Here is a 26,405-nt window from a genome sequence, read left to right on the forward strand (position 1 = left end):
AACTGCCTTTGAGAAATTGCCCTAAAATGTTGGGATAGAAATAAAGAAGTACGACCAGTAACCATGAAATGCAATATATGTAGTAGATTTAAGGACAGAGTTTGAGAGGCCATCAACTAATACTCCAGTGGCACACTGATGCGTATTTGATCCTAATGCACAGGAAGTTTCCATACAGAAGCCAGTCACTGCTGTAGTAGTTACAAAGCAGGAATTGTATTTGCCATTCCTTCACTTGGAAAAACACATATAAGCTGCCCTTCCCTTCAAGATAAAAAACATGAGACAGAATGAACTCAGACACACAGATGAGTCCCTAAAGCAGTGTTTCCCAACCTTGGGCCTCCAGCTGTTTTTGGACTACAACTCCCATGATCCCTAGCTAGCAAGACCAGTGGTCAGGGATGATGGGAATTGTAGTTCAAAAACAGCTGGAGGCCCAAGGATGGGAAACACTGCCCTAAAGGGTAACACACACAGGGAGATCATACAAATAGCACACCTTTCAAGTACACCTTTATTATAAAAAGGAGTAGAAAATGGGTTTGTTTTTTGTTTCTTTGCATTGTAAATAATGGCAGTTATAAAAACCAAAGCAATTGGAACTAGTTGCTTTATAACAAAGTGTGGCCTTAGCAGCCAATAGGCAGCAATTATTCTCAGTATAAAAAGGTCAGAGAGCTAGTAAAATGAAGCTGCCCTTGATAGAAGGGGACACAGTATATTTCATTTACAGCTTCTACTTTTCAACATTAAAATGAAAATAATCTGTCTAGTTGCCAAGAACTATGGACTTTTCCATCTTCCCACCACCACCAACTATTGCTTTCAACTGTCAGCCTTCTTGCATCTAAAAATGGTTTAGGTTAAGTATCAAGGTCTGTTTGACACAAGAATGTCCTACAGCTCTTCAGAAAGCTAAATAACTTAAGGTGGAATCCAGCACCCCACAAATTGACTTCACCTTCTTCCCCCTCACTGCAGCCCCCGCCCCCATGCACACAGCCCAATCCATGCATTCTCAGAACAGATTACGGGGGTACTGCAGTGAGTTTGAGAAGGTGAAGTCCCATAGTGCAAGCAGACGTCATATAATCCACAGTTTGAACGTATGTGGGAGGAATGGACCGGGTCATCTCCTGCACATGGAGAACTGTAAAAGGTGCAATGCATCTCCGGTTTCTAGCTAGCGGCCTTAGGGGCCTGAGATACAAATAAAGCATATTTAAAATTAGGTAAGTTTAGATATGCACCTTCCAAGATGTGCTCTTGTTTAGAAGGTGTCCTACCACAGCAGCTTTCCTGGACTAGGAGTGAGTGCAGTCCATGCAGTCTGTGCCAACAAACCTTCTACCACCCTGCAACACCATTATTGCTAGAATATACAAATGGCACAAGCAGCAAGCAACTTGAGCATCAACATGGAATGCAACGGATCCTCACTATACAGACAAGTTGTGTTTGAACAGAAAAGGGAGATAATAGAAAACAGTCTTCTGTTCTTACACCACCTGTCTGCAAATGAAAATACAGATTATGCACATACTGCCAGGTCCTGCAGTGATGGGGCTCCTCCACCTTGGATAGCTGTGTGCATCTACAGGCACAGCTTTTAACGCTGCAGCAATGAGAGGACAAACACACCTGCTCAAGTTCTCCCTGCTGGCTGCCTTCTGAAGACCAGGAACCCCAATTCAAACACTGGAGGAATCTTAAAACCCTAACCAAGCCAGACACCTACACCAGTTTCCTCTCCCACGATAAAAAAAAGCCCTGAGAATAAGACTTCGGCCTGGGTGCACATTGACTAATGCAATCACACTTCAGGTTTAAACTGGATGTTTATCATGCTTCACAGCACTTTTGCTCCCTGCACCCACACAAGTGGTTTGAGCAGTTCATTACCGGAAATGTGTTCGTCAAATAAGGTACTGGTATAATGTTCAACTAACTGCTTTACGTATAACTGCATTACTCCAAGCCAAAGGGTTATTATTGGGGAGGGCCAATTGATAAGCTGAAGAGGCACAGAGGCAGGGGCAACTCTGCGTGAGCTGCAAAGCAAGGAGTAAATGGGTATATGGCCACAAGCAGGAGTTTAAATGGTTCCGTTTTCTCCTCTGCCTCCAGAATCCTCTTCTGTGAACTCGGTGTCCCAAATATAGGCTTGGGGACCATCCCACTCCCACTCCTCTAAGCCTAGAAGTGACATCATGGCTGAGGGTGATCTGGTCTGGACTCCTAGGCAAATTACCCAAGATCTGCCCTTCCTTCCCCACCCTCAAGGCTCTGGAAGTTGGCTGCCCTAGATGTCTGTTACATCTTTCTGAGCAGCAGTGTCCCCAAATGCCTGCAAACTGGGTTTAGGGGTTTCTTTTCTTCTCAAATATTAAAAAGGAGAGAGAGAAAAAATCCAGTGACAATTAGCATAGTGGCAAACACTGCAATATGAAAAGGAACTTAAGCAACTGAAGTGCTGTAAAGGATACTCATTGTGTCTTGCACCACAGATCCTAATAAAAACAACCTTTCAAAGTGCGTCAAGAGATTATCCTTTTTTCCAGCCTTAGCAGCCACCACTCACTACAACTCGATTAACAGCCTAGTAGAAAATTGAGTGCTAAACTTTCAGAAAGCTTTTTCTCCTCTTGGGTGTTGGAATCAAAATTACTTGATTTTCTCACACACAGAAAGTGAATGCAAGCTAACCTGTTAAATGATCAAAAAATATTTTAGTACAGCTTGACATCTTAAAGGTATTGGCTAGCAGCAACTGTGCAAGTTTAGAATTAATAGTGCCACGGTCAGCAAGAGGCTGTTTTTCCATATGCAGTCAGTCTCCAATTATTCTCCCCCCTTCCTGCCATAGTCTGTACAACAGAAATGATTGCTCAAAATGTGGCACTTGTTAAAAGGGTGTACTGTGCTTGAAGAGAACCATGCGTGTGCCTGAAGTGTCCATTTTCCATCTCTCAAGATTTTGAAGTTGCACATCTGTCCATTACATTCTCTCCCCATCTTACCCACCCATCCCCCTATTTTCACACATTGCACATATGTATACTCCATCCTTGCAGCGAACTACCAACAGATGCAAGTGCCTGTGTGCCACAGCAAACCATCAAGCAGGACTACTATAAGTAAACTAGTGTTGGTCTTCTTCCAGTTCATTCTTATAACTGTTTAGCAAGGCAAGGTGACAGAGGAAGTTCTCAGCACCGCTGGGTGTCTGCTGGCTCCAGAAAAATCTCTGCCTCCATTTCCCAAGTCTTCCCAGCTGCATGTCAGTTTACAAGAGTAGTGGTGTTCTCTCCCCTGCTGGCTGCTCTTTTTGGAAAAAGTCCTTGATCTGAGATAGCTTGCTATGAATTCTTTCTTTCAAGGGAGGGACGTGGTGACTTGGATCTAGGATGTTAGTTATCCTGCGCTCTCTTTCACGCCTCCATATCAGGTAGGGATGTGGTGGAAAAGGGGCTTCGCGTTTCTCTCTGCGCAGCTGTATCGTTATTCCTCCAATGGCCAGCATTGCCCAAACCGCCAAGAGTATGATGTCTGTAAGATGAAGAAACCAATAGGTAAGTCTCAACTGAAGTGGGATCTCTTCCTTCTCTTTTAGTAAGCCAGCCCAAGACCTCATTTACTTATCCAGGCCAGTTTTCCTTTACAGTTTCTAAAACCTACACCTGCTTTTTGAAATCCATCTTCACATCTACTTTCCCCCACAAAGGCCTTGGAACTGCTACTCTGCCCCACACCCTCGAGCGACTTAAGATGTTCCATAAAGGTGTGAAAAGGAAGACCAGTATGCTGCTGAGTCTTGTCTGAAGGGACAAGGTACAGAGTATTCATCTCCAACCAGGACAAAACACATGCACCTCTTTGGCCAAGACCCAGAAGCTTGGGAAAGAGCAGCCTAGTCATTCATCCGTTTGGAACATCCAATGCAGTGCTAAGCTAAGTGTATCTGCAACGGCACTCTTCAGGCACAATTCTTTTCTGTCCTCTACTTTAACATGAGCCTGCAAGCTTTTTTGAAGCCTTCATGGTTGCTACTAACTTCTCTTCTGAGGTTCTCAGTTGCAAGCCTCCAATCAAGGAACTCACTCATCTGAAGACACACTTACCGTTACGCTGAAAGGGCACATTGGTGAAAGCTCTTTTGAAGTTTTCATCTAGAATCCTCCGGAGCAGGTCGATGCTAATGTAAGAGAGACTTGTGTACAAGTAACATGCTGTAGCCAAGACTACGGTGTAGGACCCTATGATGCCACATGTCAAGATGTTCAGCTAAAGAGAAAGAACAGACTGTGAATGGCTTTGAAAAGAGGCTGGCCACGATCTATGAAGGTAGAAGATTGCAAAGCACCATCTAGACAGCTACAAATTCCCCATCCCCAAATTAGTGTTTTGTAGGGGTTTTTTAGAGCATGGCTTTCATAAGGGAAAACTCCTGTAGGTTCCACTGTAGCTCATGGAGGCATACAGAACAAAAAGTTGAATTGCTTAGAAATGCAGAGGTTAAGCAGAGGCAAAATGTAGGCAGGCTGAGCCAATGCAATTCACCAAGGATGGGTCATTATTAACAGAAACTGTCCTTCTACTGTAAGGTATTCCTGGAGCAGCGAACAATTACAGTAATAAAAAATTAAACATAAAACAAAGTGGGGCTGTGGGAATTGTGTGGGTGGGTAGGGGAAAGAAAACATAATGAAACAGGAATTCATATATCAAAAGCTTGCCTCCAGCAGTTTGTCTCCCTGGATATGTAACATATGCATAACAGAATGTAAATGAGAGGGAGTAAGCAAGCACTAGGGATGCAGGTAGCGCTGTGGGTTAAACCACAAAGCCTAGGACTTGCTGATCAGAAGGTCGGCAGTTCGAATCCCCGTGATGGGGTGAGCTCCCGTTGCTCGGTCCCTGCTCCTGCCAACCTAGCAGTTCGAAAGCAGGTCAAAGTGCAAGTAGATAAATAGGTACCACTCCAGCGGGAGGGTAAACGGCGTTTCCATGTGCTGCTCTGGTTTGCCAGAAGCAGCTTAGTCATGCTTGCCATATGACCCGGAAGCTACCTGTGGACAAACGCCGGCTCCCTCAGCCAGTAAAGCGAGATGAGCACCACAACCCCAGAGTTGGCCACGACTGGACCTAATGGTCAGGGGTCCCTTTACCTTTACAAGCAAGCACTGGTTTTTCACAACTATGTCCAAAAGGGGAAAAGTTTAGTTACAGCATTCTGTCCACCATCACTCCAAAATGTACAAGAACAGAAGCTGAAACAATTACACTATAAAAAATCAAATAAGGTACTTACAACTCTGGGGTATCCAACAAAAACTATTGGGACTATCAAGGCAATGCAACAGAAGGTCACCCAGAATACTGCATCATCCTGGAAAACTTTATAGTCTCCTGTGAAGGTCAAGTCAAGTCAAATCATTTTATTACAGTCAATGACCAGTATCAAGACAAAAACACCAATTGCAAAATTTAAAAGCTCAAAACAAGATAAAATTGCATACACCTTAAAAAAAGCAGATCTGGGTGGTCATTTATCTGTCAGAAAGGAAACCCTTCTGACCTAGAAGTGTGTGAAGGCATCAGATGAATGTGAGTTAAATGCAATTCCAGGCGGCATTCAAAGTCATTTATCACTGTTCAAAACTGTGCCCACACAGGGAAGTATCTTGCAATAGGCACCTGGAGGCCAATATCCCCAGTCCATTATTTTGAGATAATTGCATTTAACGGGATGACTGAGGAGCAAACTAATTGCCAAGTGCTGGCTGCAATACTTTCCTCAAAGTGTATTCTTGTTAAAACATTTGCTGAAGTACATCTGAACTCCTATTAGATAACCAGCACAAGATTTGCCACGTTTAGAAAAATAATATATAAAATATGACCATTCTTACACAAGTCCATTGTAAATAATACAGAATACTTTAGGGTGTAGCTTCTTTTTATGTAGCAGTTCTGCCTCTACGACATTAGTATACAGGATAGTTTTGCTGTAAGCCACCTTGGGAAGGTTTTGCCCTGAAAGGCCTTTTCAAAAGGACAGAAATTAAATTGGCAATACTCTGTTTTAATACAATATTTTTGCTCTCGGAAGTGCAACTGGTAGCGCCCTTCTCTTCAGGCCTAAATCAGTGGAAAGCAAAAGACAGCAAGAGTAATCGCAACACAAAACTTCATAAAGTAACAAAGCATATTCACATTTCATAGGAATCATAACTATGTGACATACCTATTGGAGTGAAGAAAACTGTAGAGGCGACAAGGAAGCCCAGCACAAGCCCCACAATCAACATACAGAGGATCACAAAGCCAAATCGCCACCAGTAAGCGACCAAGAGGAGACCTCCAAGAACTCCAGCTACTGCAGTAAGACCAAGATTGACTGGGATGACCAAGGAAGGAGAAGAAGAAGAGGGGAAAGTGAGGCTTGTTTCTCCAACATCACCCTCGCCTGTGCAAATGCACTTTGATTTTTTAAAAATCCATGCCAACACATTCCCAGAAAGGTAGCTGTGCCAGTTTGTTGTAACAAACAAGGAGTGTTAGAGAATGGTAGAAAGACTAACACATTCATTATGGGATACATTTTTGTGGATTAGCCTCTGGGGTCCTAAAAGACTTTGTTCTGACTCCTGCTGCATGTTGGACTCTTCCATACTGGTTTAAAAAGAAAAGTGAAATTAAAGGGTTGCTGATTAACCATGTTGCCCAAGTAACATTTTGAGCAACCACAGCAGTGCAGGATCATTCATGGGAAATCAGCAGCTACACAGCACTAGAAATAAGAATAACAGAAATAGTAATAGTAGTAGTAGTGATGGTGTTTATTTATATCCTGTCTGTTTCCCTGACAGGGACCCAAGGCTGCTTCCAGATAAAATAAGAACAGCTAAACAATTATGAATGTAACATGTAGCTTTAGCTACTTATTCCATGACTACCTGTGCTCCTCTTATTAATCAAGAAATAAAATAAATATAAATTTTTCAAGGCAACAATGGGATTTACATTTGCCTGAATTTTTCAACTGGCTATATGAGATTGTCAAAGAGGATTCTGAAGCTACTAGCATAAAAAATTATCAGCCTCTATAAAGAACTGTGCATCTGTTACGCTAACACAATTCATTTGGTATCATTCTGCTACAAAAAATGGAAATAAATCTTGGTTGTATCTTTCTGCATGGTTTATTACATTTTATCTTCTTTCCAGGATTTATTTTTGTTTTGCTAATCATGGCAAAGGGTAAAAAGTTATGCAACATACTGAATCTTACCGAAGCAAAGAAAATAATAACTTAACCATCTCTTTGGTTTTGAGTGTCAGCAGCCACCGCCCACATACTTTCACACATATCTTCACAGCAAGAAAGGTGAGAACCTTTGGTTTTTTTAAAAGTGAGAGTCAAAATATTCAGGAAACTGAGTTCTGAACTTGCACATGCCAGGCTGTTTCTAGAGGGCAATGGAATTGAAGTGTACACACAGCCATGGCTTATGGACTCAAACTTCTGCAGCTCAGACCTTTAACTGAAAGAAATGCTGACAGATTTATAGATGTAATGTGGGCTTTGCTTTCTCCTAGCACAAATATTAGTACCAGCTTAAGGAAAAAACAAAAGTCATTTCTGTTGATTCTAATGCATCCTTAAATCTTAGCCATGCACTGCACTGACCCTTTCAGTATTACTTGAAAAGTCTTCTTTAGTCACTGTTCAGTAATCCAGGAGTGAGATGCAACTGCTAATCACACCAGAAAGGTACACAGCATCAAGCTGGCCAGGTGATATTAACAAGAGGACCTATGTTCTAATGCTGGTCTTCAAACAAACATTTCCAAGGTATTAATAAATCCATACTTGTCTCTGCTTACCATCATAACTGAGAGCAGATGTTCTCGAAATGGTTATGAAGAAAAAGAATGCCGTAAAGATGAAGCCCATGAAGAATAAATCTAAGAGGGGAAATTAATATATTTTAAAAAACAGTATTTTCCAGGTTTTGAATGAGAATGGTCTATTTGGATTTAAAAGAGTTCTACAAGTTCACCACCCCATAACCTGGGCATGTAACCTTTACTGCCATGACACCTATATACGTACAGGGACTCAAAAACTGATAAAGCCCACTGTCATGTCCTTGAATAAGCCAGTGAACACTTTTTGAGGCAATGGAACTAGCAAGAGCCATTCTGCAACACCAATGTATTCCTGAAGCTACAGTGGTGCCTCGCAAGACGAAAAGAATCCGTTCCGCGATTCTCTTCGTCTAGCGGTTTTTTCGTCTTGCGAAGCAACCCCATTAGCGGCTAAGCGGATTAGCGCTATTAGCGATTTAGCAGCTTAGCGGCTATTAAAGGCTTAGCGGTTAAGCTGTTAAAAGGCTATTAACGGCTTAGCGGCTTTGAAAAAGGGGGGGAAAGCGGGGGGGAATGGCGAGACTCGCAAGACGTTTTCGTCTTGCGAAGCAAGCCCATAGGGAAATTTGTCTTGCGAAGCGCCTCCAAAACGGAAAACCCTTTCGTCTAGCGGGTTTTCCGTCTTGCGGGGCACCACTGTATATGATTTCACCTTTTTTTTCAAGGCAACAGTCCCAACACACACACACACACACACACACTGGGTTGTAACTGACCATTTGATCATTCCTGATGTGGAGACACTACAGAATTGCCTACCATAAAAGAAGCTACCTGTAACTTCCAGCTCTGGGATGGTCTTTCCCAAATCACCACAGATTAGTGACTTGGTACTCATACAGTAACACAGGGAGTATATAATTCCCTTTCAGTCTTTCTAAAGTGGGTGGGGAGGTCTTCCTTTTCAGGTGCAACTAAAGCCACAGTTGCATTGCTGGCTTAAATTCAATCCAGGAATGCAAATTAAGAGTTCTTGCATTCTTCTTACTTTTACCAACAGCTTGTACTTTCCCATGCCCCTCATATACAATACCAGGGCCGGGGAAAGGGAATGTGGTTAGCCCAAAAACAGCCTGATGAGCCAACCTTAGATACCTGGCTATAAGAATTAAGTATGCTTTCTATTATAATTGGGGAAGCGGATAAGCGGTGCCTCTGCAGTCCGTATTTTGGGCACACTGCTCTCTATTTTTGTAATAAAAATGCTGATAATGATATTATTATTAATTATTCTTAGTATTTACTTGTACCCTGCCCATGTGAATGGGTTGCCCCAGCCATTCAGGGCAGCTTCCAACAAAATATAAAAAACAACACATCGTAATGGAGCTCATCAATTAAACTAACCTGCAGGGATCAGAACTGGCAAAATGCAATTGTGCTGGGAACCAAGACTTTGTAAGACATACATTTTCTCCTTAACCAGTACCTGTTTTCCAGAATCTGTGTCCATGAAAACAGATGAAGAAGCCAAGGACAGCAAGCACAGTGAAAAATATTTTGGTGGAGAGTCTCTCTAGAAAAGAAAAGAACATTTCATGATATGCCATTAAACAGGGGCAACGGTGTGCAACTTTCATCCAAGGAATGACCACCAAGTCCCCTTATGTACACTGAGTTGGGAGGATGATATAGATACATTCCAATGACTTACTAAGAGAGGAGCAGTTATCCACCAAGCCAGAAAGGCTACACATGTATGTATGAGCAGGCACATAGGCAGCAGAGGTATTCCAGAGTGGATCCTTTACTATGACATTGTAGATCACTCCTTGACCAGGAAGCGAGGAGAAGTACAAGTCAGTTTTGTCTTGGTTCACTAAGGTCATCATCTGTGGAGGACATATAAAGAGTAAGGGAACAAAAGAGATGGGTTATGTACACATGCCTTACTTTTCCCCACACCTCAAGTTTTAGAGACAAGTTGGGTGTTGCTTCTTAGCCCTCTGAATTATTGAAATAAGGATAACCCACTTTTGACTGAAGAGTCTCCTAAGGCAGTTGACATACTGGAAGCCATATAAAAACAACAAAACACAAAAAAGATTCTAGCACAATAACTATCATTATAATAATAATAAATATCATTAAAGCAAGTCACCGCAAACATGGACTACAAAAGGCTTCAAGAAATCTTCATTCAAAACGGACTGAAGAAATTAGCACAGTCACACCACGGGATCTGCAGAGCGCCAATCATTCATACACTGAAAGTGCACAACTTACTTTAGTGCCATGCCTTCTGATGCTTTGCACTTCAGACATCTTTCTCATGTGGCTCACAAACGATGCTTCAGACAAGTCATTCTCTGGCAAGAAATACTGATAGACTTCATAAGATAGTCGCCACCTAGAGCTACTGCCCAAATCACACAATGGTGGGTTTGTACCTCTGGAAAATTGCAGGGGAGAATATTTATTTGAATTTGTTAGGCTCATTTTCACACTTTGCTTTGAGGCTAGAGTTTGTAGCGCCAATAGCTACTTCCCTCCCATACATTGCAGAACGGTTTAATATATCTTATTGCGATCCACAGGCAAAAAGCCTAGCTCCAAAGTTACAAATCACAGTAAATAATCGGGAAATTCTGTTTTACAAAATGTTAAGCTGAAGCCTCTTCCTTCCCATCTACTGCAGATCCATTATTAAAGAGGCTTCGAATGGTGGGTCATTACCCAATCTCAAGAGGACTGCAAAGTTGCTACTTCTACCATTAAAAAAAAAAACCTGATTGCTGATAAAAGATGTATTTTAATTTTGGAGTATTTATGTCAGCTTGTTAATTTAGCAGAATTAATATACCACTTAATCATCTATAACCCCTAAACGGTATAGCGAGGTTGTTATTTTAAAATGTTGATAAAATCATATTATAAAAGCAAGTGAACCGAAAGAATTATCAAAATATAAGTGAAAGCAGGTGCTATTAAAAATATACACAATAAAATTACATGTCTGGGTAGGCCTGCTTAAACAAACAAAAGCAAGCCTACCCAGAATTGTTATTTTATTATGTATATGACTGAACATATAATTACTTCAATTACCATTTTCTGCAATTGCCTTTACATTTATTTGCAAGTCTAAGGGTTAGAAGTCTACATTCTTCCTTACCCCCACCCCTTCTGACTACAAGAACCGGCCTTGGTTTACCCCAATATGTCTGAAGGATAAAAAAAAAATCATAGATTGCATACTGCCAGTCCTCTGGACAAAAATGGCTAGTCTAGCTCTGAAAACCACCTTAATTCCTTCCTTTCAGGCTACAGAAAGCAGGTATGCCTTAGGATTATGATGCAGACTCACCTAAAACAACTTTGTTCGGAAGTCTAGAAACACAATAACCCATATAAGTCACCATCTAAGAGGAAGATACATACCTCACATATCCTAGATTTGCTGGGGCAAATTTAATGTGTGTCTCAGCCAAGTTATATTCTAAATAAATATTGGGGTCAATTTCCAAGTTAAATTCCATGTTGCAGCCTCCAGGGATTGGATCTAAATAGAAAGAGTCAAATGACTTCAATAAAAAGGAGTAACACATTTTCAATCAGCTGTTAAAAGTAAGATACTGTGTCTTATGTTCACTGCTTTAGTGAATAGGCTCCTGTTGCATGAAGCGTTGTTACTCAGCCGGTGCAATCATAATGGCAGCAAAAAATGGTTTGCAACTCAAGAACCAGCTTCATGAACATGTGATCTCTCTGCTCCCCACCCCAGACCATGGTTCTGCATTACAGATATGCCAGGCCAAGCCATGGTTCCGTCAAAAGTGAAGGAAAACCATGACTTCAAGTGGGATTGCACTTAAAAACTGGTTCTGAGAGGGAGCCCAAAGTGACATAAGGTAGAAAGTGTGGCGTTCTCAAAGTCTGCAGGAGGTTCTTGAGAAGCTGAGGGGAATGAATTAAATAGCTACAGGCCAGGAAAATTAAAAGCTCAGATAAAATTGGATGAAGAAATACAATGGAGGAGGATTTTTTAACGGGATGAAAAGAGAGCAAGACATGACGTTTTGCATTTCTGCTTGATTTCCCAAACCTTCACTCTCCTCTATGCAGGGAGACTGGAAGGCACAAAATTTGTATTACACACAGGAGCTCAAAGAGGATAGCCTTGGAGAACGCCACACATTATTTTGACCCTGACTACAGGAAAAATAAGATGGCTTACCTCTTTCAGCATAAGAGAAAGAAACAGCTGTGCTCAACACCTGGTCAGCACCCACAGCTTGCAAGTACCACGTACACACTGTCTGCAGAGGCCGAAGGATAGAAACCAGTCCTTTGTCTGTTCCAGCCCCAGAGTTGTTGCTGGAAGGTTTCTAAGAAGCAAAGAGATTAATGAGTACCTCTAAAAGCTGCAACATGCTACATTTATTTTTGTGCATGCTCTCATAAGATTGCAGGGTGCTGGAGTAATGTCCAATTGCCCATTTTGAGAGCAATCACTAAATCCAATTGTCAGCTACTGAATATTTGACAAGAGCCCCTAAACAGGGATGTTGGGCTTTCTGCAGATACAGCAACAGGGAATTGAAGGGCATCAGAGTTCATGAGATCCCACTGAACCTACCTATCAGTCCACACAATGTGTCCATTATTCCACTTGATGCTGGGTATTCCAGTGCAAGTGAACCAAGTATTAGATCAGCGACCAGGCCTGGGCAATATATAAATATATCACCCAGGATGGGTATGAGGGGCAGACCGTGATGACAGCTTCACTCTGCAGTATATCGCTGGTGAAACCACCACCAGTCCTGAGTCCTTCTGCCACCAGCGCCCAGCATGCCAAGGGAAAAACAAGCTCCAGCCTGGCACTGGAGACAGAGGGACTCAGGAGCGGTTTCACCAGCAATGTTCTGCTGAGTGAAGCTATCATGGCGGTCTACCCCTCATACCACCACAGAGGGAGAAGCAATCTGCATTGCTTGTTCCTCCCTCCGCTTCTTAAAATTGCTTGGCGGGGTGGGGGCTCCGTTAGAGTGCTCCCCCTCCCCAGCAGAGAGAGCCCTAATTGTGTTCCTGCTTGCTTGAGAGCAGGATCAGGATCACGGCTGCTCAGTTGGGGAATGCGAAGCCCAGGAGGCTCCCCAGCTGAGAGATCGCCCCCCTCCCCCCCCCGCTTGTTCCGCCCCTGGAGGAAAGAGGCAGTACGCCTGCACAGGCGAAGGCAGTCAAACGCACAGAGCCTGGCAAGCTCCATGCACTTGGGTATTGCTGCCAGGTCTGTCTTCGGGAAGAGGTGGCCTGCTGGCTTGCCCAGTCCCAGCTCAGCTGGAGGCAGGAGCTTTTCTGCCCCCCAGCCAAGCAGCAGGCTGGGGCCAGCTGCATTGGCCCCAGCCAGCGAGGCGCTGAGTCAAAGCACCTCAGCTCCCACAGTGAGAGCTGTGGCAGTTTCACCCTGTGCCTCACGGTCTGGGGCCAATGCAGCTTATTTCAACATCATGGTTCATCACCAAACCGCGAAGTTTGGCTGGTGATACACCGTGATGTTGAAAACCCAACATCGCCCAGTCCTGACAGTGACTGAAACATCACAAGGGCTAATAAGCAGTAATTCAGATACCTTATCAAAGGAGATAGTCACATTCTTGTGGTGGGTGTGGATCTGAAAGATAATGACAGTCACATTGCTGTCAATATTCCTCAACACTGCTTCAGCTGGAATGGTTTCGTTCAGCAAGACATTCTTAAATTTTCCCAAAGAAAGCTCCAAGAGAGGGCCTGCATTAAAAGGGGGAAAGCAAGTGATACTGGTTAGTTGACTTGAGTAGATGAAGACTCACAGCTAACCAGCAGCCTACAAGAATGGAGGTGAAGTTGACTGGTCAAATATTGTCAAAGAGTTCCTTGAACTGTCTTTGTTTAAATGGTTGCCTCCCTTTTCCATTGGGTCACTGGTCATCCTAACTACTTTTTCATCAGCCCTCCAGAAGTCTGGGTCACAAGGCGCCACCTATTTTCTAGAACAGGCACCCCCAAACTTAGCCCTCCAGCTGTTTTGGGACTACAATTCCCATCATCCCTGACCACTGGTCCTGTTAGCCAGGGGTGATGGGAGTTGTAGTCCCATAACAGCTGGAGGGTCGAGTTTGGGGGTGCCTGCTCTAGAAACTCTAGTGGGCCAGGCTTTGGAGAGGTCAGTGAGCCTTCTAGTTCCAACTTCTTCCTTCTGAAATAAGCCACATGGCCAAGCCTAGCTGGTTATTGTGCTACAACTGCATGCAATTCTAATGTGGACAGAGTGGAGGAACCATGCTTCATGACAAAATAACACAAGCAACCATTATATTAACACAGGACACAACTGCTGCACCACTGCATTCCCTGAGTCAAGGCATGTTCACTCTGTAAAGTTTCTCGGAAGGCTTGGAGTTTTCTGCAAGGCCATCAATTTGTAAATACAAGAACTTTCTTTGCTACTTATGTCAATCACCGTTAATTGACATTTTTGGCCAAAATTCAACTGACAGTCAAGAGCTAGCCCTATCTTAACCCAGATACCCCAGCAGTCAGAGCTATTTAACTGGCCTCAGCCATTTTTCCCTCATAAGAAACAAAGTTAGATATGGGTGGGAGAATTTTGGTGAAAATTTTAGGGGCTTTCGGGTGATTACCTTAATAATGTTTACAAGGTGGCTGAGAGGTGTGGGTGTTCTCTTAACACTTAAAAAAATTCTCGTGTTGCTTTTTCTACAGGGCTCCACAATCTCCCTGACCAGCACACTTCCTGAAGCACTCATGAGGGAAAGTCATGAAATGAATGTCCTCAGCTGGGAACACCATTAAGTACATCAGTCGGGGAGGCCAAAGAAAAAGGAGCATCTGCACTAAGTAGGATTGCTTGGATGTAGCCTGTTTTTATGACCAAAGTATCTTACCCCAAACCAGTTTATCTGACTGCATTATTCTCATTTATTTATAATTGCCTAATCATATGAAACTAAATTACATTATGCTGTAAGGACCTTTAATAAAATCTTAGAATTGTAGAGTTGGAAAGAACCCTGAGGGTCATCTAGTCCAACTCCCTGCAATGCTGGAAGCTCAAGCATCCATGCCAGATGGCCGTCCAACCTCTACTTATAAAGCCCCAAGGAAAGAGAGTCCACTGCCTCCCAAGTGAGACCGCTCCACAATTGAACGACTCTTACTGTCAGAAAGTTTTTTCTGAAGTTTAGTTGGAATCTCCTTTCTTGTAACTTGAAGCCATTGGTTCATGTCCTACCCTCCAGAGCAGGAGAAAAGGGGCCTGCATAAAAGTGGTCGCTTGTGAGTAGAACACACGCAAGTTGAGGGATGCCTGCACTCTCAAGGTCCATTAGCAGTTCCTCCAATAGATCAGGGTTAGCCAACATTGTGCACTCCAGATGTTGCTGGACTAACTCCCACCATCCTTCGCCACTGGCCATGTTTGAAAGGGCTGATAGGAACTCGAATCCAAGAACATCTGGAGGACACACCATTATCTACCTCTTCATTGGGGTTTTAGTCACTAATGGTCAAATGTATTTTCTCAGCTCCACTCCCATCTCCAACCTTTCGGCCCTTACAACATGCCACAAAACCAAGCAATAATGATTTTTAAAATAATGATTTTTAAAGAAGATGTTAGGATATTACTGTTTGATGTACTAGCATTTTTGTACTTAACACTTTAAGGGGAAAAAAATTTGCATTAATTACATAAAGAATTAACTGAAGGCAGCCCTGTTTAGGGAAGTTTTTCATGTTTGAAGTTTTATTCTGTTTTTGGTGAAGTTTTATTCTGTGTAGAATATTCCTGCATTATGAATGGTCCATGTCACCTTTAAGAAAAAGAGGTAGGATTAGGCCAGGCATGGCCAAACTTGGTCCTCCAGCTGTTTTGGGACTACAACTCCCATCATCCCTAGCTAACAGTGGTCAGGGATGATTGAAATTGTAGTCCCAAAACAGCTGGAGGGCCAAGTTTGGCCATGCCTGGATTAGGCCAACCTTCCATATTCCTGGATCAAGTGACTTTTCTTCTGTAAGTTCTCAAAGTTCTTAACCTAGCTCAAGGTTGTCATCTGAACTAGCCAAATGTTTAACTGATAATCAATCACAGCCAGTCAATCCTTTGAAAAAACAAGACTTGAGAGCCGTCTTGTCCAAAAACGGCAACTACTGTATTTTTCGCTCTATAAGATGCACTTTTCGCCCTCCAAAAATTAAGGGGAAATGTGTGTGCGTCTTATGGAGCGAATGCAGGCTCCATGGCTTCAGGGATAGCCGCTGAAGCCAGGAGAGCAGGAGGGATCGGTGCGCACCGATACCTCTTGCTCTCCTGGCTTGGTTTGGCTGGAGAGGCGCTGCGCAGCTTTCCCTCTCTGCGCAGCGCCCCTTCAGCGAAGTGGGAGGAGAAATGGAAGGGGCTCTGTTTCTCCTGCTGCTTCGCTGAAGGGGTGCTGCGCAGAGAGGGAGAGAATTCCTTCCCCCCTCCTATGGTCCAGTGCGTCCTATAGAGCAAAAAATACGGTAGACATTCTGTTTTGGCAACTGTAACCTTGATTTAAGGAGTGTTAAGGAGCCTAGATTATATAGCTGAGTTTCTAACACTGCCAACCTCAATATAAAAACATGGGATATGCAAACATTGTACAGTCCGCAACATGGAAAACGCAGAACATCTCCCATTTAGGTTACTTTTTCAAGGTTCTTCTTTTCACACTTCCTGCTTTGGTCTGGTGCAGGAAGCTCCGTTGTGGGTTTGTCCTGTGGCTCCTATGTTGACCTAGACCTGCACAGCTTGCACCCCATTATCATCAAACAGGCTCCAACCATGTATTGTGGCTTGTGCACCCGCTTCTATCTGGCCATTTCAGGAAGGTGGCAAAAGAAAGAAAGAAAGAAAGAGAAGAGGAGGTTCTCCATCCAGTGAAATCAACTTTTGTATGGCCACATTACAATGGTTGGCCGTATTTCTTTAGCAACATACACCTCACAATAGACTCAAGGCAACTTACAAACATAAAGTTAAAAAATTATCTAAAATACAATAAAGACAATTTCATACTCTAAAACCAAGTCAGGTAAAACAGAATTCTGCTCTTTGCAGACTAAAGCAAGTTAATTTCTATTTCAATTTGGAACTGCACAATTTTAAACATACAGACTATGTTAAAGGGATCACTTCTCTTCCTCCCCACCAGTTTAACCCTGCTCTTCTGAAACCTTTGAGATTTGAGGCATTTATAATTCTTCTCTGAGAAGTACAAAGCAGTCCTTAGCTTCAAAGAGTTTATGATGCCTTAAGGTGATGTTATGTAAGCACTAAATACCGCAAGAGCAATCTTCTGCCTATCTCTCTTCAAAGGATATATGCTGCAGAGAACAAATTAATCATTACTTTCCCAGCACACTCGTCACAAGCACATGACAAAGCTTTCAAAATAGGTGTGAAGGAATATTGCAGAACATAAAATGTGAGTGTAGGTCATGAGTGCTGCATTCATACATAATAATTACAATTTTATCTTTCCACACCTCTCTTTTGAGCAATTTAACAGGCTAGATGAGCGTATTCTTTTGCCTACTGTCATGGCTCAGCCAAAAGGGCTGTCTGTTTTGCACAAATCAAGAGGCATTTGGATATATTAGTCCCCTTTCCACACCCCCTACTTTGATCAACTGCTTTGGCAACAGACCACAATTTCTATATTCATGAATGTATCCCCTTCCATATTGAAAATAGCTACCTATAATCCTTGTAATGAGCATGTGAGGTTCTGTTGTTGGCACCTGTCTGTCTTGGGAGACAATGGGGGGAGTGCGCCTTTCACTGTCTTATGCTAGATGGGGATGTTTGGAAAACGTGTTTTCTTGAAGATCTACTAAACCAAAAGCGGAGCTTTATTTTCATTTAGTGAGATGCCTATTCCAGCCCTTCATCACTTTTTGCTTTGCCTTCACGGTGGTTAAGAGAGGTGGCTGGTGGCCTTCAATCACTATTTGATTCCAATAGCAGATTCACATACAGTGGTACCTTGCGTTACGAACTTAATTCGTTCCAGAGGTCCGTTCTTAACCTGAAACAGTTCTTCACCTGAGGCGCGCTTTCGATAACGGGGCTTCCCACTGCAGCCGCGCTGCCGGCATGCAATTTCCGTTCTCATCCTGGGGCAAAGTTCACAACCCAAGGTTAGCGGAGTTTGTAACCCAAAGCATTTGTAACCCAAGGTACCACTGTATTAGAAAGAAGAGTTCGGAAAAGAAGTGAAAGCTGTTAATGGGAAGGATGTCAGTCATAAAGATGAACATATTACTGAAGATGCTCTTTTGATTTCAAACTGCTCCAGTAACTGGCAAAACAGGATGTTTCAAAGAACGGCAAAAATATATTTCAAGATTTATCTGGTGGGGGGGGGGGGGAAATGGAGGATAAAACATAAATTTTTGATAAATGCTAAAGAAAGAGGTGGATTTTCCCTGCCAGATTTAAGACTATATTATGAGGCATCCTGTCTTTGTTGGTTAAAGGCGTGGTTAACATTAAAAAGTTGCAAATTTTGGATTTAGAAGGACATGATAATAGATTTGGCTGGCATGCATATTTGTAGTATGGAAAAACTGAAATACATAAAAGTTTCATGAATCTTGTCATTAGGAAAAACTTATATAAAGTGTGGGATAAATACAAAAACTTGCTGAAAAGGAAAACACCATTATGGCTGTCACACATAGAAACCATAATGGTGAAAAAAAGAAATATGAGTGATGAATGGGTAACATATAGAAATTTGCTAACAGAGGAGGAAGGTAAGATCAAATTAAACAGGTTTGAAGAAATAGCAGAAATATTAATGAGATGATTACAATATTATCAACTTAAGAAGTTATTTAAGTTGGGCAAATATAGTGGCTTTACAAACCAAACCTCTCAACTAGAAAAGGACCTGCTAGAGAAGAGTCAAAAAGTAATGTCTGAAATGCTATTAGAATGGCAAGCGAAAGATGAACAGGTGAAATCATCAATGATACACTAGGCACTGGATATAGGACCTAATAATGAAATGGCAGCATGGGAAAGATTGTGGAATGTGGATTTGAAATTTACAGCATGCTCTGCTATAAAAGAAAATTAGATAAAAATGATGTATAGATGGTATCTGACTCCTACTAAATCAGCAAAAATGTATGTCGGAATCAGATACCTGATGGAAATGTAAAGAGGAGGGGTACCTTTTTCCATATGTAGTGGTCAGGCAAGGTAGCAAAAGCTTTCTGGGGAGTGATTTATAATGAGTTGGAAAAAATGTTGAAGATAACTTTAGTTAAAAAAAAAACAGAAGCTTTTCTTTTAGGTACAGGGGAAGAGATTATGTATGCTACAGCTGTCTGATTGATTTATGCCAAGAGATGGAAAGAAGAAAGAGTTCCAATGAAGGAAAAATGGCAATTAAAACTGATGGAATATGCAGAAATGGCAAATCTTACCAGAAGAATAAGAAATCAAGAAGAGAGACTTTTAAAAACAGAATGGGGAACATTTACTGATTATTTGAAGATGTATTGTAAACAACCTAAAACATTAGCAGGATTGACACAAACACCTGCAGTAACAAATAATGAAAAGGGAATACAAAGGGGGAATTAGTAAAAAGCTTTGAACGGGATATGCAGTAGCAAAAGATATCAAATAAGTAACCAAAGAAAGGAGGGGAGGGAAGTTGGGGGGAAAGCAGATTGATGATGTAAAGATTTTGCTTTTTTGTTAAAATATTTGTAAAATGAGAAATAAAATTAAAAGAAAAAAGAAGTGAAAGCTTGCATCATCGCTATGCCTTATTTTATTTTATTTTTGTATTACTTGAACCTTATCCAAGCCATGTGATTCTGAGGGTTGCTGTCTGAGATCAAGGGCAGTTGTAAATTCATTGAATTTATCAGCTCTCCTTAGTGCATAAGCAAATTGCTGGATTGGCAAGCATAGTCTGGAATGAGAGCCACTTCCTTGATGCCTGCCTTTTCGAAGTCTCTTGTACACAGGAAATGCCCTACTTTGGGCTTGAACTGTGCTGGTTTTTCAGAGAACAGCCACTTTATACAGCACTTTAAAAGAGAGAGAGAGAGAGAGAGAGAGATAAATACTTTATCCAGAGTCCCTGTCCTAAATCATGAGATGTTAAACAAACCAGAGTTTCTTTGCTAAAGTTCTGGGCTACCAACAGTAACAGTTGCTTATAACCTATTTGAGTGTGAAACATTTTTAATTTTGTCAAAGTTGACAACTGAATCTTGCTCATTAAAATGGCATGAATCTTGGCATGACACATATTTGAAAAACAGCACCACAGAACTCTGTGTGAGAGACCTTTAGTGAACCAAATAATGATTTGTAGATCCTCTTCCTGTTTGAAAGTGGATAACAACACATAATACTTGTACATAGCTCTTCATGTGAAAACATGCAATGAGGAATGTATTTCACAGAAATGTGATAATGAAAACTAAAAGGCACTTTGAGGAATAGAGTGTTGGTAAGGGGCAGTGCAGGCAGATTACCACAGCCAAGGAGCCATTTTCACATTCAAGAAGAGTGACCGACAGGATTTCGTACCAAAGAAAGGATTCTTCTTTTCTGTATTGCACCACTGCCCAAAGTCAAAGGACAAACTAGTGCAAACACTTGTGGAAGGCATGACAGAAAAAGTACTTAGTTCACTTCAGGGACTGAAAAGCACACTGAGCTTATACACAAAATATAATCCCAAGGGCAGCTAGGCAATGCAAAAACCCATTGCAAATAATGAGATTTATTCAGAGTCACACAAGTACACAATTACTCTTAAGATCCATTCGTTCTAATGAGCCAGATGCATACCTAACTGATTGGGGATGGTGTTCATTATGTTTCAAAAAGACAAGATATTTTCTATAGCTAACATAACAAGGGATACTATTGAATTTGGCCTCAAATGACTTTGTACCAAGTGCACTGTCCAAATAAAGCACCATTCTGTCAGTAAAGATTACTTCGTTCCACATTCTCTGCTTTTCTACTTGACAAGGGTTTTCAAAGATTCACAACACTGAAGGCAAAGAAAACCCTTTACAGTGTGGCTGTCACATTTTTTTCAGTTGCTCCATGTGCTTTCGTTGATTAATCTGTGAACAGCCTATATAACTCATGTGCTCTGAGCAAGGCATAATTCTGATTAGATTGTTTTGGAACGTGAGTACCATTTGTGAAAACTGCTGATCAATACACTGTGTATCATATTTGAGTGACTGTAGGGCAGTTCGAAAGCACGTCAAAGTGTAAGTAGATAAATAGGTACCGCTCCGGAGGGAAGGTAAACGGCTTTCCGTGCGCTGCTCTGGTTCGCCAGAAGCGGCTTAGTCATGCTGGCCACATGACCTGGAAGCTGTCTGCGGAAAAACACCGGCTCCCTCGGCCTATAGAGCGAGATGAGCGCGCAACCCCAGAGTCATCCGCAACTGGACCTAATGGTCAGGGGTACCTTTACCTTTTTAGGGCTGTGTTTAGTTCGATATTTCTATGAAGTGAAATGACATTAAAATCAGACCTGGTGTTAACACACAGCAAGATGAGCAACCTGCTCCTGCGTCTGGTAGCAGAACTGATACACATGAACTTTGGGCAAGAACCTCTCCCCAAAAAACCAGCACCAGAGCGTGCAACAGATAACAAGTGTGATCACACCTGTGGTACAGTGCAAAGCAAAGCACTATGCTGACTGAGGTTGAAATTGCTCCTTGTCAGTCCCCCACAATCCCTCTGATGAAGTTGGTAGGAAGCTTAAAGCCTCCATTGCCACAAGGCTTTATAACTTATATACAGGTAACAACCAATTTATGCACGACCAATTGAGGTGTAACTGCTCACATGTAATAAATGGCCCTAAAAGAGCCCAGAAAGAGCAAAACAGGCACAAAAAACAGCGCCTAGCAATCCCACTTTGCAAGTGCACTTTCAGGAGCCCTTACACTGACTGTGGAGGCCTGTGGAGGGTTGGAGTTTAAACAAGGAGGTTTAGAGGGAGCAACTGTGGTGGAATTTGGCACTTGCTAAGTGCTGCTGATTTTTAAAAGAGTTTTTCAAGGGTTTCCAGAGGTTTAGAGGGCGTTTGCCGGCTTTTTCAATGGTGTTTCAAATATAAGCGCTTTCACTTAAATGCCTGGTGCCTCGGAGCGTAACCCTCGGAGCGAAAATTGGGAGCGGCCTGTACCCTTCATATTGCAACAGAAACTTAAGTAGTTTACATCTCCCAAAAGGAAGCCATGTAAGAAATGCAGAACAAATTCTGTACGCAAAACCAAATACCACTACTATTATAAATTGCTTCCCAGCACATTGCATCCTGGATACATCGCCCAGGACTGGTTAGAGGGCCAGAGTGCAATGGCGCCTTCAGCAGGCAGTAATCATGGGTGAAACTGCTGCCGCTCTGAGTCCTTCCACTCAGTGGCGGAGCTTTTTGCTTCAGCACTGGGGGGGCGGAGAGCAGGCGGGGGTGGGACTGGCGCACATCCCAGGGGCATGGCGCGCATCCTGGGGGAGTGGCACGCTGCCTGCGGGGGTGGGGGTGCAGCTGTGATGGCACCCCACCAGGATCATGCTGCGGGGGGGGGGGCGGTGTGCTCCCCCCGCACTCCTCTTCCTCTGCCAGTGCTTCCGCTGCCTGTGCCTGGCGCACAGAGGGAGGAACGAGCTGCATGAGCCCTGGTTGCATGAGGCACTGGGTGAAGCCGCCATCACTCCTGCAGAGTTTTTGTAGCTGGAATCAGTCAGGGCCCTGCCCTCCCGGGCCAGGTAGGAAAAGGCCTGCCAGGCAGGGAGCAGGTTTTCCAGGACTCACAACCAAGATGGTCTATGCCAGCGGTTCTCAACCTGTGGGTCCCCAGATGTTGTTGGACTACAACTCCCATCATCCCTGAGCTCTGGCCTTGCTAGCTAGGGGTGATGGGAGTTGTAGTTCAACAACATCTATGCAGTCCAGGGGGTGACACTGCCTGCCAGCTTCCTCAGTCTCAATGTTAATCCTTGTAGGGAGGAGGTTGGGGGCAAACTAGAATGAGTTGAGCTCCTATTGCTCTGTCCCAGCTCCTGCCAACCTAGCAGTTCGAAAGCACACCAGCGCAAGTAGATAAATGGGTACCGCTGCGACGGGAAGGTAAATGGTGTTTTTGTGTGCTCTGGCTTCCGTCACGGTGTCCCATTGTGCCAGAAGCAGTTTAGTCATGCTGGCCACATGACCCGGAAAACTGTCTGCGGACAAACACCGGCTTCTTCGGGCTGAAGCGAGATGAGTGCCGCAACCCCAGTTGCCTTTGACTGGACTTAACCATCCAGGAATACCTTTACCTTATCAGTTGTATGTGCCTGCCTGAAGTTAAGGTAGTAGCATAAAATGGGCAGCTCTGCTGCTTTTGCTCATCTTTGGTCAGGAATGAGATGACAAAAGTCAAAAGAGAGACTTAAACATAAAGAAATAATTTGCTTTAAAATACCAATACAGCACATAGTTCATCTGTGGAATTTGCTCCCACCAGAAGTAATGATGGCCACCAAATTGGATGGCTTTAAAGGAGGATAAAAAAACCTAATAGAGGATAAGGCTATAATCTGCCTCCACTGTCTGAATACCATTTGCTCAGAATCACAAGTGGGGAAAGAGCTGTTGCACTCAGGACCTGTTTTCAAGCATCCCATCAGCATCTGGCTGGATACTGAGAACAAAATGCTGGACTAGTTGGCAACTGGCTTGATCCAGCAGGGCTTTTCTCCTGTTCTTATTTTTTAGACTCTGGTTTTGTTTCTGTTTTTTGGAATTGGAAAACAAATGAGTCTCTCCAATGTGCATTCCTTTTATTTGTCATCAAGACAGCTCTGGAGAGGTGTTAAGATAGAAAACCTATCCTTCCTGGTGTAACCAGTGGCTCAGCAATCAGAAATGGTTCCAAAATTCTATGAACTGCAACAGAGACTAAGCTGCTTCTGGCAAAACCAGAGCAGCGCATGGAAACGCTGTTTATCTTCCCGCCAGAGCGGTACCTATTGATCTACTTGCACTTGACGTGTTTTTGAACTGCTAGGTGGGCAGGAGCTGGAACCAACCAATGGGGGCTCATCTCATCATGGAGATTTGAACTGCCAACCTTCCGCCTTCTGAAGTCAAAGGAAAAGCAGTTTAGGTTACCAGCTGTGTACAGTATTGCAAAATACCATGGCCCTAGAATAGCCACATTCTTCAAGCTGTAAGAATGCTCCTTGCTTCTAATATTAATTAAGTTGTTCTTCTGTAGACCATTATCAAAGCTCATGCAATATTGCAGCAAGAACTCTGACAAACCAGTGAGAGCTGCAAAACTAGTTTGAGCGTTTACATATAATGTAATTGCGTCCAATGACACATTTGCTGCTGTTCCTTCTGCATTATCCACAGCAGAGCTTAAAACTTTGTCTCAGCAATAAAAGACATGCTTGTTCATCAGCTCAGGGAACCAAGAACGCTGCACAGATGCCAAGGCACATGACTCAAACTATGAAGACACATGACCAGTTCTTCTAAAGCCTACAATTCCCATGACTGCTTTGCTTCCATTGGAAGACAGCTGACATGGGTAATACAGGCAACTAATGCCTATATTCCCATTGCCAGCCAAAACCAAGGAAGCCCCCTCCCTGGCCCTCCTTGCAGCTTCCTTGAGTCTTTATGTCTGGCTGGAATGGGTCCTTGGACTCCAATAATTCCTTCCGCTTGCCTGGATCTCGGCTAGAGGGAGGTGTGTTTGGAGTGTGGAGAAGCTTGCCTGCTGTACCAAGGTACAATTTACAGCAATTTATCTGCTCACTTTTGCCTCTGTCCCCTTCCACCAGTGGTATGGGGTTCCTGGAAGGGCATGCAGCCCTGAAGCCAAAAAGGGGTTTTCCACCCTGGCAGTATATGGGTTACAGTTTCTTCATACATAACATTTTAAGGTTTACATTTTAGGGTGTGTGGGTGTGTGTGTGGGTGTGTGTATACACGCCCCCTCCAAAAGTTTAATGTGACAAACACACATGAGACAGTGAACCATATGAAGGAGCCAGGTTGAGAGGACACCTGGTGGCAAACTCAGTTTGTTGTTGCACAATGTGCAAAACAGAACACAGTACCGATTAGATAAAGCAACTCTCCTTGCACCCATGGAGGGGATTTCCCTTTGCTTTAGCTGAATTAAGTAACACCCAATCCATACACAACAGCATCAGTCCAAGGCGCACACAGCCTGCTTTGCTGACTTGTTTCTCTTGTTTTTGAGAAACAAGACAGCCCTTCCCGGCTTCTTCTACACTAAGATCCCTTTGGAAGGAAAGCAGCTTTAAGCCACGAGCCCTCCAGCCAAGATCCAGCCCAAACCCCGTTAACTTCGGGCGTGCAACAGGCATGGGGAACGGGGGACCGTTTCCCAGAAACGAAGCCATATGTGGCCCCATCTTTAACTTGTCTGGTCAGTGAGCAAATCCAGATAAAGTGGGTACAGGATTATTAGATACGTATCAGCCTTTGTGGCCTTACCTGCCGCGGCGTCCTCTGCACCTTCGTACCTGTAGAAGCACCCGAGCACCAGAAGCAGCGCGAGGAGCCCCATGGTGTCTGCCGCCTCTCCGCGCGCAAGAGGATCCGCAGCGCGAGACAAGGGATCGCATGCACACGAACCAAGACACAGCACGAGCCGGGGGGGGGGAATGGGGGCGCGGTGCAAGCGGGCTCTACCCGGGGCAGCAAGCGCGGAGTGGCATCCCTGCTCCCCGGCGCGCCTCCCTCGCCCTGCAACGCGCCGCGGTGCCGAAACCCTCCGGCTGCGCAACAGGCGCTCACTTCCGGGGAGGGAGCCCTTCTCGCCCCGCCTCCCTCTTCCGCGGGGCGGGCGGCCCCCGCCGAGGCGCCGGTTGGCGCAGAGACAAGAACCGCAACCCCCCCCCCCGTCCCGTGGAGTTTGCTTGGCCAAGGGGCCAGTGCGGCCGTCAGGTTGCAGCAACCCTCCTTCCCAAAAATGGCAGCCCGCTTGCTTTGTTTGCATCTCTCGCCGCGCCTGGGAATGCCGCCGCCGCCGCCGCCTCACCCAAAATGCCAAATGCTTGGAAATTCAGCTCACCTTAACAAAATTAAAAACGATTGCCTGCTTCAAGAGCGTGGAGGGGAATAACTAATCCGCCAGCAAGTGGGGTGGGAAGGGGGAAATGCAGCCTTGCATTATGGAAAGAAAATCTCTTGGCAGGGGACGCCGGAGGCGGCGAGACTAGGGGGACTTCTCCGAAGGGTCTGCTATATAGAAAACCAAGGGAGGGGGCAGAAGGAGCTGGGGCCTTGGGGGGCATGGGCGTAGCCAGGGTTTTTGCTGGGGGGGGGGGGCAGCCAAAGTGGTTGAGGTGTTTCTCAGGCGATCTGCCCCCTCTTGGCTGCACCCATCTCGGAGGGGGCCACCCT

At 43.8% G+C, this 26,405-nt stretch overlaps 1 protein-coding gene across 1 annotated transcript; it reads right to left on the minus strand.

The window, feature by feature from the left end:
- Positions 1 to 499: 499 nt before the first annotated feature.
- Positions 500 to 25,807, minus strand: TM7SF3 (transmembrane 7 superfamily member 3). The gene is made up of 12 exons (XM_028747037.2): positions 25,494 to 25,807; positions 13,514 to 13,671; positions 12,116 to 12,266; positions 11,320 to 11,440; positions 10,165 to 10,330; positions 9,593 to 9,770; positions 9,368 to 9,454; positions 7,894 to 7,974; positions 6,251 to 6,403; positions 5,315 to 5,412; positions 4,125 to 4,287; positions 500 to 3,552 (listed from the first exon to the last, which is right to left on the minus strand). Exons 1-12 carry the CDS (start codon positions 25,564 to 25,566, stop codon positions 3,290 to 3,292), a joined length of 1,692 nt encoding a protein of 563 aa, XP_028602870.2. The 5' UTR covers positions 25,567 to 25,807; the 3' UTR covers positions 500 to 3,289.
- Between the last annotated feature and the right edge of the window lie 598 nt (positions 25,808 to 26,405).

The sequence above is a fragment of the Podarcis muralis genome, chromosome 10 (assembly GCF_964188315.1).
Source record: "Podarcis muralis chromosome 10, rPodMur119.hap1.1, whole genome shotgun sequence".
NCBI classification, from domain to species: domain Eukaryota; kingdom Metazoa; phylum Chordata; class Lepidosauria; order Squamata; family Lacertidae; genus Podarcis; species Podarcis muralis.

Coding starts and splice junctions, on each gene's coding strand:
- TM7SF3 (XM_028747037.2), bottom strand. CDS start 25,566: ATGGGGCTCCTCGCGCTGCTTCTGGTGCTCGGGTGCTTCTACAGGTAC. Junction 13,672..25,493: donor TGCAGAGGACGCCGCGGCAG/GTAAGGCCACAA, acceptor CTTTTAATGCAG/GCCCTCTCTTGGAGCTTTCT. Junction 4,288..5,314: donor TTGTTGGATACCCCAGAGTT/GTAAGTACCTTA, acceptor CTTTCTCTTTAG/CTGAACATCTTGACATGTGG.